This window comes from Leuciscus leuciscus, assembly GCF_965113295.1.
Source record: "Leuciscus leuciscus genome assembly, chromosome: 24".
In the NCBI taxonomy this organism is placed as follows: domain Eukaryota; kingdom Metazoa; phylum Chordata; class Actinopteri; order Cypriniformes; family Leuciscidae; genus Leuciscus; species Leuciscus leuciscus.
In genome coordinates, this window is record NC_138723.1 from 16,577,724 (window position 1) to 16,597,603 (window position 19,880).

The 19,880-nt window shown below is 38.9% G+C and overlaps 4 protein-coding genes across 6 annotated transcripts in view; 2 read left to right on the top strand and 2 right to left on the bottom strand.

Annotated features, from left to right (window-relative positions):
- Positions 1-19,880, bottom strand: part of hephl1b (hephaestin-like 1b) — a 210,909-nt gene that overhangs the window by 164,873 nt on the left and 26,156 nt on the right. The gene's annotated exons all lie outside the window — the stretch shown is intronic.
- On the top strand, positions 4-5,735 carry thsd1 (thrombospondin, type I, domain containing 1). Its single transcript, XM_082157367.1, has 5 exons — positions 4-687; positions 1,522-1,646; positions 2,590-3,549; positions 3,730-3,888; positions 3,974-5,735. Exons 2-5 carry the CDS (start codon positions 1,589-1,591, stop codon positions 5,419-5,421), a joined length of 2,625 nt encoding a protein of 874 aa, XP_082013493.1. The 5' UTR covers positions 4-687; positions 1,522-1,588; the 3' UTR covers positions 5,422-5,735.
- Positions 5,716-8,524, bottom strand: fgl1b (fibrinogen like 1B). Of its 2 annotated transcripts, none has more exons than XM_082157378.1 (8): positions 8,371-8,524; positions 8,078-8,151; positions 7,755-7,989; positions 7,113-7,272; positions 6,893-6,990; positions 6,733-6,821; positions 6,429-6,619; positions 5,716-6,341 (listed from the first exon to the last, which is right to left on the bottom strand). In XM_082157378.1, exons 2-8 carry the CDS (start codon positions 8,138-8,140, stop codon positions 6,158-6,160), a joined length of 1,020 nt encoding a protein of 339 aa, XP_082013504.1. In that variant the 5' UTR covers positions 8,141-8,151; positions 8,371-8,524; the 3' UTR covers positions 5,716-6,157. The 2 variants fall into 2 exon arrangements, with proteins under 2 accessions (XP_082013504.1, XP_082013505.1); XM_082157379.1 differs by having other exon boundaries at positions 8,367-8,439.
- tpte (transmembrane phosphatase with tensin homology) lies at positions 9,217-19,780 on the top strand. 2 transcript variants are annotated; one of them, XM_082157375.1, is made up of 20 exons: positions 9,217-9,437; positions 9,575-9,677; positions 9,830-9,899; positions 10,053-10,130; positions 10,217-10,264; positions 10,442-10,603; positions 10,953-11,072; positions 11,167-11,266; positions 13,392-13,455; positions 13,571-13,635; positions 13,744-13,804; positions 13,923-14,004; positions 14,120-14,208; positions 14,287-14,348; positions 14,431-14,511; positions 14,615-14,720; positions 18,372-18,469; positions 18,654-18,749; positions 18,859-18,929; positions 19,020-19,780. In XM_082157375.1, exons 3-20 carry the CDS (start codon positions 9,850-9,852, stop codon positions 19,120-19,122), a joined length of 1,536 nt encoding a protein of 511 aa, XP_082013501.1. In that variant the 5' UTR covers positions 9,217-9,437; positions 9,575-9,677; positions 9,830-9,849; the 3' UTR covers positions 19,123-19,780. The 2 variants fall into 2 exon arrangements, with proteins under 2 accessions (XP_082013501.1, XP_082013500.1); XM_082157374.1 differs by lacking the exon at positions 9,575-9,677.

The following is a 19,880-nucleotide window of genomic DNA, read 5'->3' on the forward strand; positions in this document are numbered from 1 at the left end:
AATACTGAGGAATTTAATAATACTGTTTTTCTAAGGTCTATTATACCGAAACATGTGAGCTAGTAATGACAACTGATATTACAATGAGTAGACTGTTCCTAAATATAGTCTAATATATTAATGAACTTCAAAGTTGACCTGAAATGTCAAGTTCATCTTGAGACAGACCTCCCTATTGTGAGGATATTTATTGAGAAGAGGGTATTTTAGATTAAGCAGATGATTCACTGCTTACTTCTGACATTTATGTTTGGTAACATGAACTATAGTAGCGGATTGACTGTATTAGTAGAGCCAGCAGAAACCTCTGCGCGGTCACTGAGAAATTTGTGGTGGGATTTCTATTGAAAATGGACGTGTGTAATATGCATTTTTTCGGAATTAGTAGTATAAAACGCAGTTCTTCGTAATTCGTCGGCCAGACGTAAATACTAAATAGATTTTTGTGGAGAGCAGACCGCATCCTATCTTAATTTCCCTAATAACAACCGGTGGAGGAAGCAAGACAACGCGCGCTCACGGTCGCGCAGTCTGCGAATTGTGAGGGCGCGCTCACGAGAGCGCGTCTCAGAGCAGGACCGCTCCGTGACGTTCAATCATTTAACGCTCATAAACAAAACTCACGGTAATCTTTCAGCCCCATACGGATACAAGAACAGACGGTATTCATCCGACTCAATGTCAAATGTAAGTAAAGTACTTCTAACATCTACGTCTATATATAGGTTATTTACTTTTAATTTGCGCATGTGGGCTATTTAACTGGTTTCGTTCATAAGTGGCAGAATGCACGAGTTTTTTTGATAATACTTATTTTTACAGTGTCCTCGTTACTCACGTTACATATAGTTCCTATAGTAATTAGCCTACTATAAATTATACATATCCTAATTACATGCAACTAATCCTAATCTTAAGTACATTAATTAGCCATAGGGTAGTATTAGGATTTGGTTGAGGGTTAGTTGCATGTAATTATCCATAATTGACTGTTATTACTATGGTAAGTACATGTAACATATGTAACAAGGACAAAATAAAGTGTTACCTTATTTTGTAATAGATCAGTGTTATGTTGGCTACATATCTGGAAATGTTTATCTTGTGTTTTTATAGTGTTCACATGTATAGTGTCACAACAACAATTAAGCCTATATTTAATATTTCTATTTTTACGATAAAATATAGGCTAATTAATGGAAAATATGTACATATGGAATTTATGTATACGGAAAAATCTTGAACATTGCTCAATAATTTATGGACACAATAATTTTAAAAGAAATAAAGAAAAGACATTGTGTGTAGCCTATGTATTTTATGAAATGTAAGTGTATATATATATATGTAGCTACTGAATAGTGTTAAAATATGAGATTATCAAGAAGATATTCAAATACATTTTTCCACCGATTGATAGTCCAATGAAAGAGTCAAGTGATTGCCCAAACAAATTAGTGTGGTATTGAATTAATGTATTTGATTAATCCCTTGTGTCTGATTGAATTGTGTCTGTTTCAGGACAGAGAGAATAATAGTGGTTTGGGGTGATGCGGACAAAGAGGGATAAGAGGCTGCATACGTCGGAATGACACAGGGTTTCCTTACAGCAACCCCATTTGTGCTGCTCTTCCTGTTGGGATTTGGTGAGAAGGCGTTCTTGCATTTAAAGAAGTTTATCCTGCATGGCAAATCAGCTTTAATAGAAAATCATACCTTAACGCCCCTAACAAGCAAACCAAAGGCGACTGTGGCAAGGAAAGGAACTCCAAACAATGCAACAGGTGTAATAAAATATTTAGTTCTCATTACGTCTGCAGGGATCATGACAACGGCACAAATGTTCAGTTATATGATCCAAATTCCCTGCTTCTCATGCAAAATAATGTTTAAATGAAGGTCAGTGATTGGCAGTTTCAAGTGCACCGTGGTGAATCGGGTTCAGTTGGAGAGTAAAATGGAGGGAGGGGGAAGGGAGGGTCACCGACTTTTCCTGCACTCTCTTCCCCTGGATGCATTTGTTTTTTCTGCAGGAAGTAACCCACGCACACAGAGAGTTTGTAAATCACAATGCCTCCTCAAGTTCTCATACTCCAGTAATAGACAGCAGTACAACTTATCTTAAACTTGAAAACTTAATATTGAGAACTTATTATTATTATTATTAAAGGAGTATAATGCCTTCTATTTTCATCTGGCATAAAATGCACAACCTGAAATAATAATAAAAAAATCTATAGTAATGTCAGTGACAAACCATGAGGTCTAATCCAGGTCTGAAAAAATTCAAAAAAATTAAGGAACAATTACGTTAAAGCATGGCCTGGTTGGCGTGTGTGCTAGCAACCACTCAGAATGCCTTAGCAAACGCATAGCAACACCCTGGCAACCACCCACCCTAGAATCAGTGCAAGTTTTGCATGAGCAAGAATTACTAAAAGTAAAAATCTACTTACAAGGAGAAGATTCTTGACTTCTGGCCATATTAAGCTAATTTATGTTACATAGTAATACCACAGGTTCATTACATTTTGCCTACTATGTTTTAAGTCTATTAATTGGTTTTAATTTATATTTTCTTTCCCATAGCGATGGCTGGTATCCACCTCTGGCCATCAATGCACATTGCCTTGAGCAATGCCAGTGTGTTTGTGGATTACAACACCGAAAGCAACTTCACCAACCACAGACTGACAGTGTCATTGATTGACATTGACATGAATGCTACAGTGCTCTCCAGGTCTCTTCTCTTTAACCAATCAGAAGGGTCACTGGAGTTTAACTGCTCCTGCTTCCTGTATGCAGGTAATTTCAGATTCAGACTGGAGCAGAAGCACAACCTTGGCATGTCTAACATAAGTGCCATCTGGTGGTGGAGTCCTGTTCTGCATGTGCACTGGCCCACCTTTCACCTGGCTGTGGATCGTGGCAGGAACAACCAAAGTTCTAATGACATTAGGATAGGTGTGCACACTAATGACCACTTCCATTCTTGTTCTAGCAGCGAAGCTTCAACCCTCCACCTTGACGTCAGCTACCTTGAACAAGTCCCGGTTGGGAGGAACACCTTTGAGAAGGTGCAAAACCGGATAAGACATGATATCAAAGTAGTTAGGTCACAACATGTGGAGATGCCATGTGCGTCCCCTCTGACAGAGCATGGCTTCATCAAGATCTCTCTAAAATCCCCTGTCACCCAGCAAGACATTAAATCCTCTGGTCCTCTTTACCTGTCTAGCATGTTCGCCTACAAGCTTCATGTGGATAACATTTACAAAAGTGGATGTGAGGGAGCAGTGTCTGTCCATCGAATAGCTCCTCCCTGTACAGTTACAAATGGAAAAGTTCTGCTTTATAAGGAAGAGAGTAACAACAAGGCCATTTCTTCTCACATGGCCTTCAACTTCCTCACGCAAGGGGAGAATGAGACTGAGTTTAACTGCTCCATCTTTGACCCTGGCAGGAATAAGTACTGCTTCCATTTCACACTCGTCTACAGTCAGGCTCCCAGTTTAGCACACACCTGTGTGATTGTGCAAAGACATACAAGTGAGTCTGCTTTTACCTGTCGTGCATGTACAAAACATAGCTATTTTAATCTGGAATTAGCATTACTTACATTGTCAATTAGAAAATCATTTTAGAAATGCAATTTAAGGTGTTTATGTGTATAATATTCAGCATTTTTAATGTATTTTCTCTCTCCAATACCATATCAATGCCCTGAAGAAATGTGGGGACCGTGGCAGCCATGGAGTGGTTGTAGTGTGACATGTGGTGAAGGGGTGCGAGAGCGTGTCCGTGAATGTCTGCTGCCCTCTAGTGGTGGGATGCAATGCACTGGCATGGTTAGGGAGCAGTCTCACTGTTCGTTAGAAGACTGCACCGGTAAACATTTTACTTACTTTTTTATCTATTTTATTTTTTGACATCTGAACAAACCTTTTTGTGTGTGTTTTTTTTTTTTTTTTAGAGGAGCTTCTCCCTCCATCCCTCACTCCACCGCCAGCTGCAAGCACACCCCTAGCTGGGAATCTAGTGGTAGTGGCTGGGATTTCCCTGTGCCTGGCTGTGATTCTTGCCACCATCTTTATCACAGTGTGGAGAAAACTCTGCCGTGCTCCAAAGTGCAGCTCCATGCGCCGTGGCTCTCTGCACTCTCCCAGTGGCCGAAAGAACTCTGATGAAGCTTCTATCTGTGGTCACAGCATGCAGAGACCCAGTTTCTCCGAAAGTCTCCAGACAGCTCCTCTACAGAAGGGATTTACCTTGCCTGCAAGGCAGGGACCTTCGGACCGAGGTGTGTTGGCTTGTCAACAGAGCATGTCCCTTCCTCTTCCCCTTTCTGAAGACCCAGAGAGAATGTCTCCTTCTGGCCAAAAGATCCTTCCCCCTATTTTTGGCTATCGCTTGGCTCAACAACAGCTCAAGGAAATGAAGAAGAAGGGCTTAAGAGAGGCCACTAAAGTCTACCACGTGTCCCAGAGTCCAGTCGATGACACCATGCTAGAGGCAACGGCTTCAACCCCTACAGGTCTAACTCCCGCACCCCAAGAACTTGACAGCCCGGAAGAGTCAAGCAGCAGCCACTTCCGAATATGGTCTCCCTTTCCAGAACCTACGTGGTCTCCCAAAAACAATGCTTTATCAGATAGACAAAAGGTGGACTTGTTGCTGGGTCCACCGAAGTCTGCATTCAGTGCCAACACCCGTCGTCTCGAGCGAACAGCAGACTGGGTGGTGATGGTAGAGCGTAGTAGAGTGCCCTACTCCAAGAATCCCAATTTCAGGAGATCCTCAAGTTTCCACGAGAACAACCAGCAGCAGTTTCCCCTGTCCCGACCCTACCGAGAAAGAAGCATGACCCAGGTGACTCCTCGCCAAATACCAGAGGGAAGCTGTAGAAGCAGAACCTGGGAGCATACGCTTCCTGAACTTGAGGTCTGGTCTTGTTCCAGTCCTAGAATGACTGATAGCTCAGTGGACCACAGGAGAAGACCATGGGTTGACACTCCTCCATCTCAATCAAACTCGAAAGATTCAGTTCCAGTGACACCAACAAAAGAGCCCTTGATGGATCGTCATCATGTGGCGAGGAGCCCATCTTCCGCACTGGATCGAGCTGAACGGGCAGAACAGAACTGGAGCAGAAGAGGTCCCTCGCCTATCCAGAGGAACATACTAGCCAGGAAGCTACGAGAAGCTAATTCATCTACCTGTCAAAGGCAACGCAGTTCCACATTCTCTACCTCAGACCAGCGCAGGGGACGCTGTCGCAGCCTTCCTCTCTCTGCGGACTACAGCAACTCCCCATATAGTCTAACAGAATCAGAGCAGCACATGATGGACATTTCTGGATACTTGGGTGAGGATGATGGAGTAGAGGTTGTGACCATTCATAAACTTCATAACAATTCATAAACAATCCTGCATTTCTCGGAGGTTCTGACACTCTGCTGAAGCAAACTCAAACTTCAAAATAAAAGCTCTATTGGAATGAAGCAGGTTATTTTGCTTCATGCAGACTTTATATCCTTGTACATCAAGTGAAATCTATGATCAATTTTTATTTATGTGGGTTTGACTATTATTTGAAAAGCCATTTTTTATATTATCCATTATCCATACCACAAGAATGACAACCTTTGGATTTGTTTGTACACTGGAAAATGTGAATTCTCAGGTTTTGCATGACAGATGAAAATATACATACAGTAAATGTAAATATGAATTTATTTTCTGAATGTTTCTTTTTACTGTTGACCATGTTAAAGATACATTACAAAAATAGTTTGATACATAATCTCAATCAAGACTTTCAGTATGTTTAGATGCTGCTTTATTATGGTACACATATTTTATACTAAGATTGCTATTATATGAATGCATGCAAAGTTACAATATTTATGATTCTATTTACCCTTATACACAAAGAATAATAATTATAGTATTTTGAATAATATCAAATCATAATCATAATATTGTGTAAAGATAAGCCAATGTATTCATTGAATCTACCAAGATCAGTTAATAATATCCTTTCTTGATTTTGGCAGTCTTGTGGTCGACAGAAAGGTTCAATAAACTACAATAAGTCTTATAGTTAATACACTGTAAAATACACATATGTGCACGATGAGACTGTTCAGCTGCCTTGCTACTCCACGGGTCCTCCTCCACTCCCTATGTTGTCCATGTAGGAGCTGGGCCGGAGCTTCATGGTCGTGTGTCTGAGAGAGTACCACATTCCTCTCCATGTGCCCCAAACTACACCATTATCATATTTGGCTTTGTACTCTCCACCTCTGTAAAACCTCCCATTAAGATTGGCAGCATGACATCTGTAATTAAGCAACAGGTAACATAAAACAGGGTGTTTAGTATACGAAAAGCTGTACCTAAAAAATTCAGAAAGCCCTCAGCATCACCTGTTATACCACCAGCCTCCCCTGTTCTCTGCAGCACAGCTTCCTTGCAGGTAGCGATCGTGATCTTGGTCCCGGGTGCTGAATTGCATGCCATTATGAGAGGCTGACCACTGCTCCACCATATTGGCTCCTCCGGACAGGGCATCTCCCGCCTGACCACTGTACATCCCGTAGTGCATTCTATATTTATCCTGAGGAATGATGTGAGCAGAGAGGCACGTGATGAAATAGGAGAATTCTCATCCCTATAAAATTCTTAAGGCTGGAATTAAAGATCTAATGGTAGGAACCAAAATCAGCTTACCTTTTCATCTGATACTCTGAAGTTGTCATACATGGCATATGATTTCACTCCATTCCAGTCCATCAGTTCAATTTTCAATACATTTTCACCTAAAGAGGATTTAGAAAATATTATCGTAGAGCAGAAAAGCAGAGTGATAAACTCATTATCCAAATCTTACCATCACTGAGCAGGGCATGAATATGATCGTTCCCAAGCCAGAATTCATCTTTACTTGACTGGAAATTACCAAATCCATTTTTATAATCTTCCCACTTTCTGTGAATAGAAATGGTGATTTGATCATACTGATCTTTTATAGGTCTAAATGTGAACAAAAAAACGGTAAGCAAAAATATACACTATGACAGCCATTGCAAATGACTGTGCATCAGACTTACCTATCGAAATCGACTTTCCCATTGATCCGTTTCTGAATCACAGTCCAGCCAGCACCGTCATCCATGTCGCAGTACACAAGGAACGGTTCAAGTAACGGTTTGGGTTTAATCCTATAGAATCCGCTTCCTGGTTTTAGTCTGTCATATATTTCAGTACAATCTAACGGACATATAAATTACAGAAATAATAATACAACGATTCAGCCATTTCGAGATTGGCCTTTTTCCATCAAACACATTTTTAGCTTTAACGCTCTGTGTATCACAAAGCATGTAGGCCTTTTCTTTTCCATTTACGTCTGTTTAACCCCAGCAATAAGTTAAAATGCAAGAAATACAATTTTTTATTTTTTATTTATTTAACCCTTATTTAACCAGGGAAATCCTTTGAGAACAAGTCTCTTTTGCGAAGGAGCCCTGCATAGCCAAGAAAGCCGCAATAAAAGTTCCACATAGAATACAAAATACAATAAACAATAAACATACAATAAATAGACATGAGACCACAGACAGATGGGGTTTTAAAATGTTATTAACTTGACAATTTATTCATAAACAGTTCTCATAAAATTCTAAAGAGGTTTAATTATAAATAGCCTAATATACATTTGCACACGTTTCTTATAAGTGTTTTAACTTTACCTTTGTCATGAACTAATAATGAGCCTCCAGTACTTGGTAGGGTTGGTGAAGGTTCAGTGTTGTTTTCAGAAGTATTCTTGTATTCCAGTGATAGTTCCAGGGTGGGAACCAGCCTGAATCGACGGTGAGCACGCAGATGCATAACTTTCCATTCCCCAATCAACAATTTATTATTCAGCATACGAATCTCTTCCTTCAGCGTTGATACTTCAGATGCTTGGCATGCTTTCTCTGCCTTGATAAATAGACAACATTGCTCTTTTGTTATTTATTTAATGTCCAGACACTGTAGTGCAAACATTCTGGTCAAAAAGTGAACTTACTGAGATCTGAAGTGATGTAAGAGCTTGAAACACCAAGATAAAAACCAGCTGTGGCATGACCATTTATTAATATTCTTCACATGAAAATAGAGAGGTGTTCATTTTGTCAAAGTATAAAAACATAAACTGTTTGCTTTCCAATTTGCATTAACGTTAAACATTGTAATGTTTAAAAAGTAAATTTAACGTTTTTGAAATATAAGTAAATTAAAATAAATAAATAAGTAGGCTTATAGGCTAGCCTACGAGAGTAGCATAAAAAAAAGTTTATTAATAAATGCATACATACATACAGAACGGTGTGTTCTTTCCTCTTCCAGATTACGTGTCAATGCAATGCCCTCCAGACGTTCATTTCTAATATTTATAGGCTGTTGGTTCCGCCTGGTCCACATTATCTGTTCTCTGGGGCGAAAATGATGCTCTTCCCCCATTCCACACATACCAGAAGCAACAATGTAAAAGTTTTGTTTTCTTTATAATTTATGTGGAACTTCTGTTCCGCATAAAACACAATCTTCAATTATGATTCACAATAGTGCATCAGTCATTTGGGATAGGTTAATGGTGCTTTTGAGGCTTCACGTTTAAAAAAAACTATACATGCGTGTTACACTGATCTATATAGAATGACCTTATATATTCATTATATATTATAACGTCATTATATAGATCAGTGGTTCTACGCAAGCGTTTGTGTTTGGAAAGATATGACGGCGAGTAGCCTATAGGCTATCATTGTTCCTTTCATTCTTACACAGCCTACGTCCTTTTGCACTTTTAGATTTTAATTAAATGATTACTTCGTTGTTTTACGAAGCTGTTTTCACACAAAAAAAAAAAAAAAAAAAAAAAAAAATTCCTCAATGACTTGTTGAAAATATTAAAATAGAGTAGAAAGTAGGCTACAAAGTGCGCGCGCACGCACACTCACACACTTTAATTAAAACCATATTTTAATAACACTACGAAGTTGTATAGCCTAATGTCTCAGTGAGCCTTTTTGTTTTGTTATCACCTTTACCACTCGTCTAAATTGATTTCGTGTGATTGTTAACTTGTAAAGCGCATGAGGAAGTTAAAAAACCGCTACGTCCGCAACAAAAAGAGTGAAAAAAAGGGGCGGTGTGAATGTGAATGTGTGCATGTGGATGGAAGACATAAGAAAACTACTGCCAACCTTTGAACCTCCTTCCTTTGTTATCGCAGAAAATCACGGGACTGTCACCGCTCATAGACAATCATGGAGACATGAGACAAAAATACTGTTTGAGGAATATGTGACTGTTCAGATAGCAGAAAAGCGAGTCAAGCAAAAGGAAGGAAAACAGTTTTCCCGGATGCGCTTTCTTTCTGTCAGGTTTGTATCGCTTTTTCCAATGCTGGCATTCCTTTGCTATGATCTTGTTCAGATTGGAACAAACAATTGCTTGTTATATTACATTATGCGGATTTAATTTAGGGCTTCAAAGTTGATTTAGAAACCTTGTGTTGCAGACAACTTTTGGGATTAATGATTCATGGGATATTAATCAGACAAATATTTTAGTCCACATCTGAAACCTTACATTTGGATCTTCTAAAGATTTATAGGTCTAAAGTAAGTAAATTTTTGTCATGTTAGGGTTTGTTAGACCTGTCTGCTTTATTTCTCAATGTCATTGTTTATTAGTTATTGAGTTAACGTTAGATATAGCAGCTTTAATTGAACTAAAGTTCCTCTGGAATGTTTAATTTCTTGTAATCTTTCAGAGAGAAACTTTCCTGTAAAAATGACATCCGTGCATTTTAACCCTGGGTTAGATTCCAAGGAAGTTAATGGGTAAGTGAATAACATTAAATTAAAGTTACTAACACTTCATCAGCATCGTGACCTTTACTCCCCCAACTTTAAATGAGTAATTCAGCACTAAAACCACATGATCCAAGCAGTTGTAACATGTTGTATCATTGTACTGTTTCTATGTTGGCCAAGTAATGGGGTGAAAGAAGAGGCAGAGGTGCAGATCGATGATGGAAGGGAAGAGAATGAGGAGCCAGACACCATATACCAGTAAGTAAGCTTCTAATTTGTTGACAAATGTGATGTCTTAAGACTAAAATTCTTATGTCTCATTCTGTGTTTGATTTATTTTGCAGTCGTGTCCGAAAAATGATAACTCCTTTTGTGATGTCCTTTTTTTTCCGGTGAGTGGGATCATTTATTTTCAGAGTGTCATATAAAGAGGCGGCTCACAGGACCTATAAAATCCTATAAAAAAAGTACTTGTGATCTTTTTTTTTATCATCTTTTTTTCCAAAAATAGATGCCTCAGTAGGCTATGTTTTAATGATACAACAGGCAACTTTTGTTCTTATTTGCAGTGTTTTTGGCCTAGTACTGATCATTGTGGACATTATTCTGGTCATTGTGGACTTGTCCCTTTCCAACAAGAGTCGTGATGTTGGAAGTGCACTGGAGGCTGTTTCACTTGTCATTTCCTTCTTTTTCCTCATCGATGTGCTGCTTCGCGTCTATGTGGAGGGGTTAGTATAGTTTTTCAGAATAATTTTGCAAACTATAAGTCAGCACATAATGTTTACGTAATGCTAACAACAACCAATAATGCTGTAGTGTTCAAGTCACTCATGATAGGAAATGATCTACAGGAAACACATTTTCCCGGCACTTTCTGTTTTTCCAAAATGAGTTTTTATCTCTCTGGAACAATTTCCTAGAGCTCAAGCACAATAATAAATTATGTGGTCTGCAAGCTCTCCGTTAATACTGATTATAGTGTTATCAAAACCTGGTGCAAAGGTATACATTTACATATTCAGGATCTATTCCATTGTAGTCTCTGGTCAACCATTTTTAAATCATCTTCTTTCTCAGATTCAAGGTGTATTTCAGCTCCAAACTGAACATAATAGATGCTTGTATTGTGGCCATTACCCTGGTGGTCACCATGATCTACGCATTCTCCGATTTCTCAGGAGCCAGCCTGATTCCAAGGTACACCAGATTTTACAGAAAGCATTCATGGTTGATGCTTACATTTCATCCAATATTATACTAATGTAACAATGTTAATATGGTGTGTTTGCAGGGTGGTCACGTTCCTGAGATCTCTGAGGATACTGATTCTGGTACGTATCTTCAGACTGGCATCTCAGAAGAAAGAGCTTGAAAAGGTCACCAGGAGAATGGTGAGTGACCTAAACACAAAGGAAATTGTCTCATTTTGTATCTTTATGATTGTATTTTTTCAGCCAATCAGATTGTGAGTGTGATTTTTGTCTGTTTTACACCACATTATTTCAATCTGTTTATATATACTTTCCATTCCTCTTTATACTTATTAATCCATTTTAAAATTAAAGTGCCCCAATTATGCTATTTTAAAGGTTCCCAATTTAGTTCTGAAGGTCTCCTACAATAAATTTACATACATCCAAGGTCAAAAAACACTGTAATTTTCCCATTGCAGCATTATGCCTTTTGTCACAGTGTCTGAAATGGTTCAATTAAAGGTAGGGTAGGTAATCATTTTTCTAAAAAAAAAAACATTCCAAATTTGTTTAAACTGTCTTTATATACCAATACATAATTAAAATGTAAGTACTCTGAAAAAGAAAATATAAAAATCGAGTGACTGTAGACCTTTTAATCTGCAATAAACACAGCTCATTATTTCCATTCACTCCACCCCCTCCCTTCTGAGCTCCTTCCAAAGCCACGCCCCCAAAACACATGAACGCGCGACGCCAAACGCTCAGGCTGGAACAAGACGCATTTATTACCTGAGACGAGTGGAGAGGAAGGAGCGCAGTACATACAGTGACATCATGTCAGAATCACATGTAATAAAATACCTAACTTTATCACTATGAATATAAACAAATAAGATTTCTTTTAGTACTCACTATCAAGCTAGCATATCGATAATGGTAAAGTTTCATTCGGTAACGAGCTATATTTATAAGGCAAAACTAAAAACAGGTTGCATTGATACACGTTTTTCCATTACCATCAGTTACACTGTGATGAAGATGAATTTCGTGTAAGATTCATAACATATACGGTGTTTTGCATGTAAGAGTTTCCATGATGAAAACATTGTTGACTCTAATGAAGACTAACGTACACTCCGAGTCCGGAGACAAGTACCGCATCGTCGGTTCGAGGACAGGTCCGGGGTCGAGGGCGAAGCAGAGGAGGTCGTTCAAGAGTGCGGGCAGGGTCCGAGGAAGTAGTTTTTGCCTTGTTTGCCTTCGCTGACTGCATATGCAGGTGCTTTGAGCTGAATATTTCCGGGAACGGTGACATGTGATGAGTGCACGCCGGGCAGCGCGCGCAGTGGGGCTCGGGGCGGGCACGAGACATGAAGGCATCTGATTGGTTCTTTACATTCGCACCGAATGGCAGTGATTGGTCAGAGTTTTTACTGTCCTGCAGCTGCTACAGAGGTCTGATTTTTTTCATTCCTTTTTCTAAACACATAATGTATTGACTACTATCAGGATGGAAGGACCATTTCACCCAGTATAAAAAAAAGTGTTTCTGAACAGGATTACCTACCCTACCTTTAAGGATTCGGTCTCTCAAAACCCCTCCTTTCCGAAAGCTTACTCTGCTCTGATTGGTCAGATGGCTCAGTCTGTTGTGATTGGTCTACTGCTTACAGCGCGTGTCAGAAACCAAACACTCATTACCATATCTGAATATCAGCTCTGGAGGCTTCCTCGGCACTTGATACACAGTGAAATGAACAGTAAGGAATGCCGTTGGTTTTACCGTATCAATCTCATATGTTGGAAGTGCAAAGTGGATTTGCTTTTGTAGCACAGAAAACAGCGTCTTCTCGACATGTTGACAACAAGAACCAAATTCTTTCAGGCCTCAGCTACAACTACAGTGTTTTAGGGTGGGTCAGAGTAGATGTTGTTCGCAGGCAGCCAATGAAGACCATAGGCTGGCAATATGCAAATTTGTTACAAACCTAAATCGGTTCGTGCAGGTCATAATCATTTCCTTCTTTTTGGAGATAAAAACTCCATTTATCATACACTTTGATCTTTGAAACTTCGCAGTCCTTCTACATTCACACACAGCTGTATAAACACTAAATTTAACGTAATATCCAAAAAAGCATAATAGTGGCACTTTAAACTTAGATCTTTTTCTTATTTGTTTTCTTTTTGTTGCATCGGTTTTTATGTTTTTAGATTATTTGAAATGCTCTTTTCATGTTTTTAATCTCTTATTCATGTAAGCAATTTATGGTGTTTAAAATGTTCTACTTAAATAAACTTTATATAATCATTTTCACAGGTGTCCGAGAACAAAAGACGGTACCAAAAAGATGGGTTTGATCTGGACCTCACATATGTCACAGGTTTGGTTTTGTCTATGGTTATTTATTTTTAATCAGATCATTATAAACAACATTAAAATCAAGTAATTTGCAATCCAAAGTGATTCATCATTGATAGTGTCTTATCTCTCTTCAGAAAGAGTCATTGCCATGTCTTTTCCATCTTCTGGGAAGCAGGCGCTTTATAGGAACCCCATCAGAGTAAGTCACTAACATAACACAAATGTAAAAAAAAAAAATTTTGATGTCAAGTTGTTCATGAAAACATTGCAACAACTGTATGATCAATACGTAAATGACACATTTCAGGAGGTGGTTAGATTCCTGGACACCAAACATCTGGATCACTACAAGGTGTTTAATCTCTGTAGTGAGTAGATGCTTCTCTTCATGATTATTTTACCTTAAATTACCAGTTAAGTTAACCTCAGATCATTTCTTCTGTTTCTAAAAGGCATGATAATAATGGTAGCCAATTCTTGTTTCAGGTGAGAAGGGCTATGATCCAAAGTTATTTCACTATCGAGTGGAGCGTGTTATGATAGATGACCATAACGTGCCATCACTCGAGTAAGTATCTCTCAGCACAACTGAACATTAGAACATGTTGCTGAAGTGGCAAATCTAGTTTCCAGCAAGCATGTTGTCATGAATCTCTGTTGATCTCTGTCTGTTCTCCTGTCAGTGATATGCTGCGGTACACAGCCTGCGTTAGGGAGTGGATGGCGGCAGACTCTAGGAATGTGATCGCCATCCATTGCAAAGGAGGAAAAGGTATGTTGTTTGATGGTGTTTTAATGCTTTATGTAAATACAGTCTGAAATGTTCAATGCATTGGATTTTGTTCAACAGGGCGGACTGGGACGATGGTGTGCACATGGCTCATCGACAGTGACCAGTTTGAGAGTGCGCAGGTACAATCTGGTCATGAATGTTGACATGTAGACACTTTCTCATCCAAGATTGTATTCAAAATTTCTTTAAACCATCTTACAGGAGAGTTTGGACTACTTTGGCGAGAGACGGACTGATAAAAGCATGAGTTCAAAGTTCCAGGGTGTTGAAACTCCCTCTCAGGTGTGTGAAACTACATTAGAAGCCAAGGATCCATTTTGGAGCAATGAATGTGTATGATCTTTTTTTTTATTGATGTATGTTCTGTTCATTTTTGCACTTGCAGAGCAGGTACGTCGGTTATTATGAGATCATGAAGAATCAATACAACCGCCAGCTACCACCTCAGAAGAGCCTGAAAATAAAGAGCATTCGAATCCACTCCATCGCAGGTCAGACTCAGCCATTAATCATGACAACTAAATGAATATCAGCATTATATAATGACTATGTATATATTCAGTCATGTGAAAAAGAAAGTACACCCTTGGCGTACAATTCTATGGTTTTACATATCAGGGCATGATCAAAAAATTAATGTGGTCGTTAGCAGGTCATTAAAATGGGTGAATACAACCTCAGATGAACAAAAACATGCCATATTACACCATGCCATTATTTATTGAACAAAAATAAGGCCAAAATGGAGAAGCCATGCGTGACAGATTAAGTACACCCTATGATTAAATTGCTTCTAGAACCACCTGTAGCAACAATAACTTGAAGTAATCATTTTCTATATGACTTTATCAGTCTCTCATATCCTTGTGAAGGAATTTTGGCCCACTATTCTTTACAACGTTGCTTTAGTTCATTGAGGTTTTGTGGGCATTTGTTTATGTACAGCTCTCTTAAGGTCCCGCCTCAACATTTCAATCAGGTTGAAGTCTGGACTTTGACTTGGCCAGTGCATCACTTTGATTATTTTCTTTTTCAGCCATTCTGTTGTAGATTTGCTGGTGTGCTTGGGATCATTGTCCTGTTGCATGACCCAATTTAAGCCAAGCTTTAGCTGTTGGACAGATGGTCTCACATTTTACTCTAGAATACTGTGGTATACAGAGGAGTTTATGGTCGACTCAATGACTGCAAGGTGCCCAGGTCCTGTGTCTGCAAAACAAGCCTGGATCCTCACCCCTCCACCACCATGCTTGACCGCTGGCATGAGGTGTTTGGGCTGATATGCTTTTCACCAAACGTGGCGCTGTGCGTTATGGCCAAACATCTCCACTTTGGTCTCGTCTGTCCAAAGGACATTGTTCCAGAAGTCTTGAGGTTTGTTCAGATGCAACTTTGCAAACCTAAGCCGTGCTGCCATGTTCTTTTTAGAAAGAAGCTTTCTCCTGGCAACCCTTCCAAACATGCTATACTTGTCCCGTCTTTTTCTAATTGTACTGCCATGAACTTTAACATTTAACATGTTAACTGAGGCCTGTAGAGTGTAGGGAGAGGGTGTAGTTCTTGGGTGTTTTGCACAGTGGGAGGATTGGAAAGATTGGCAACTGACTTGTTTTCCACTTGTGAATAATCTTCCTCACTGTAGAATGATGGACTTCAAATTGTTTGGAAATGGCCGTATAACCCTTTTCAGATTGATGGCAACAACATTTGCCTCTCTAAGATCATTGCTGATGTTTTTCCTCCTTGGCATTGAGTTAACACATCTGAATGCTCCAGACCAGCAAACTGCCAAACATAAAACATTAATAGAACATAAAAATTAATGGAAACACACTGCTGCTGCTAGAGAGAGGTAGGCCTTCTGTAGCAGATCTAGGCAGGTGGTGCTGGGGAGGTGGAGGAATGGAATAATAATTTGCATAGCACGCAGTCATGGTTATAAAGGGAAATGGTAATGGTTACATGAAATCAATTGCCTAAAAATGTTACATTGAACAAGCCAATTAGAACTCAAATAGAGTTTCATGGTTAAACTATTCATATGTCTGTCTATCTATTTATCTACCTGCAGTATATAAGTATTTTAAAATATATTGAATATAAAATATAGTGAATTTCAATATAAAATATAATATATCCATATTGAATGTGTGTGTTAATATTAAACTATATTTTCATGCTATACAACTTGCATTTTTGAGTAAATATTAAGGTGTCCCCGACTATGGATTTTCATAGTCGAATCAGAATCGTCAAGTCTTGCCTATAGTCGACTAATAGTCGAATCATGTGTTTGGGGGCGGGGCTTTAACATTTCAAAGCCGCGATGTACAGAAAATCACACAAAGATATAGAAGAAAATGTATAAAAACATTTTGGATCAATAAAACTAAGAAATAACATTAATAACTCCAGAAAGTCCACACTGCAGACAGGATTTGCATTTCACATGCATAAAAAGAAAAATCGCCTAAATTACCTGTGCGAGCAGGCTCTAAGTACAGCACAACATCGATGCACCGAAAAAATAAACAATTAATTAAAATATACCTACATTTACATTTACATTTAGTCATTTAGCAGACGCCTTTGTCCAAAGCGACTTACAAATTAGGACAAAATTCAGCGAGTCATCATAAAGAGGCAAAAGCAACAACAACGCAAGAAGTGCTCAAAATACGAAGTTCAGATATTATTCAGAGTAGCATAAGCCTGATAAGTGATGTTTCAAAGGGAAGGAATTTTTTTTTTTTTTGTGTGTTCACGGAAGAGATTGGTTTTCAGCTGTCTTTTGAATGTTGTCAGGGATTCTGCATTCCGGATGAGGGTGGGGAGAGCGTTCCACCAGCATGGAACTGTGAATGAGAATGTTCTGGAAAGTGATTTTGTGGCTTTCTGTGATGGAACCACGAGACGTCGCTCGTTGACCGATCGTAGGTGTCTGGTAGGGATGTAGACTCGTAGGAGTGAGTGAAAGTAGGAGGGAGCTGAGCCTGTGATAGTTCTGTAAGCAAGCGTCAGTGCCTTGAACTTGATGCGAGCAGCGAGAGGTAGCCAGTGCAGAGAGAATAAAATATACCTTTCTAATAAATAAAAATACAAAACGAAATAAATCAGAATCAAGTCACAAGATGAGGAGCAAATGTGTGCAAAATGCCTAAAGTGCAGGGGAACATATTCAAAACACAAGCCACAAATAGTTAGATTAGATAACCCTGACAGATCAATAAATAAAATTAAAATAAATAAATTATTATAGCCAGAATTTTCAACTTTGTCTTTTTAACTGCAGAAACAACAATAAATGCTAAACTGGAGTCGCAGTCTTTTTAGCTAAAAATGTTCACAGCATCCAAAAATCAAATTAGAACCGGCTGAAAAGTTTTGAAATCACTTGTACGGTACAAGTTGTACCCTACCTGATCGAGAGAACAAATCCAGTCTTTCACTCCGTCTGTGTCCGTTGGAGTCTTTTCAAATTGTGCGCGCAGATAAAAAATATTCTAAAATCTTTAGGAGATTGAGTCGTTAAACGTTTTTCACGTTAAGTGTTTTAGAATGTATTTTATCCACGCGCTCAAAAGACTCCAACGGATACAGACAGAGTGAAAGACTGGTTTTCCTGATGCTAAATCCAGCCTTGGAGAATATCCTTTCTGATGGTGTACATGATCCACACTTTAGATTTTCTTATCCCAGACATTGTTAAAGATTTAAATCCTTGCCGCCAAGACGCTCCTCTGTCGGTCACGGATTGAAAGTGAAACTTAAATCTGTCACGGGGTGTTTGGATTTATTCACGCACGTTAAAAAATATTTATTAAAAAAGCTTCTTTCTTTGCACATTTTTATATACAGCATTATCATAATAGGCTGAATATTAACGTATTGACAGAAAACCGGTAGTTCTATGTGAAATCAGACATTGAGCGCCCTCATATTGCCAAAGTGGCATGATCCTCGTTTCATAAAACCTCTGCGAAGATTCGACCATGAGATCGGTTGTCGAATCAGGCTCCTCCTATCGAAGCATCGAATCTTCGACTATTCGGGGTCACCCCTAATATTAAGTAAAAATAAAAATAAAATAAAAAATAAATATGGTACATTGTATAAAAGCAGTGACTGTTTTTGTTGTTCAGGTGTGGGGAAGAGCAATGGCAGTGACCTGAAGGTGAAGATCATAGTGAAGCGAGAGCTGGTCTTCCAGTGTGTCTGTGCTAAACAGCAGAACTGTGCAGTAAGTATGCAAAGCTGGAGAGGATTGTTGTGTCGAATGCATGTTTCTGTTCTCTAAAATAGGCTCAAAGGGCAAAACTAGCAACTTTTGGCATACTAAACACTTACACCTATGCACAATTGTTTGTAGGATCTATTGCTTTCATTTCAGTCTGATCGTCCTGTCGTGTGTGTGTGTTTTTCAGGTGTTTCCTGACACTGGTAGTAATGCGGTGGTCATCAGTTTGCAGGAAGGGCCTGTCGTGACTGGAGATGTGAAGGTCATGTTTGAGTCCAGTGCTGTAAGCCTCCACTATGTTTAATTGGCTCATATGTTTTATGAAGTGCTGTTGGCGTAAAGTTTGAATGAGGTTCACTGGGACTTGAACTTCCTTTTTTCTTTCTGTCAAGGGTCTGCCAAAGGGTTACGAGGACTGTCCATTCTATTTCTGGTTTAACACCTCTTTTGTTGAGAACAACAGGTGGGATTTTTTTTGTCAGTACTGTTTTTCTTTTTTTTTGTCATCCGAGAGCTCACTGAAATCTTTTGCATTGATGTTTTTGTGTCATAGACTGTATCTCTCGAGGGAGGAGCTGGACAATCCACACAAATCTAAGACCTGGGACATCTATAAGGAAGACTTCGGAGTGACAGTGGTTTTCACAGACCCTTGAGGAGAACATTCTCCGACAGCTCCGACCATTTTTGTAGTTTCTTATGAGAGGTGTACTGAAAAGCTACAAACTGAAGCAAATGTTAACACTCCACGTGAACCTATAGCTTTTTGAGATTTGAATGTGATTTTTGTAAAAAAAAAAATATTTTCACTCCATTGTATTTCCATGGTTGTCTTTTTGTGTATTTTTTTTTTTAAATGCTCAGTACATCTGTTTTTCTTAGTTTTTACTGTGGTTCTATTTATGTTTGGCTAAAGTTTAAAATTCTGTCAAGGAAATAATACCAAACAAAAGCATTTACATATCAAACACCTGCTTCCATGGAAAATGATTGATTTATTTCTTGAGTTTACATGCTGTCATCAGGCATTATATACCGACCCCTAGTGATTCTGTCCTGCACTGCATCCAGGTGTTGAAGAGTCTTTGATATGAGAGGGATGCTTTATAAGTTTAAATCGAAAGGATAATTTTCTGGTTTGAGAAAGCTGTGAATGATTTAGAATAATTACATTGGATAAAACACATATAACTATATTAGCGTCCAAACCAGCGGACGATATTGTTTATTCTAAGCGCGTGCCGCAGGATGGATTCTGATTGGCTGTCAATGTTTTCACCGTTCATCAGCTGGATAAAATCGTCCTGAAAGTGATTCAAACGTTATCTTTTCTCTGTGCCGTTAGCGTTATAGCTCGTTTATATCGTTTAATATTGAGAACGGTGTCTAGTTATCGTCCTTGGTGTGAACGGGC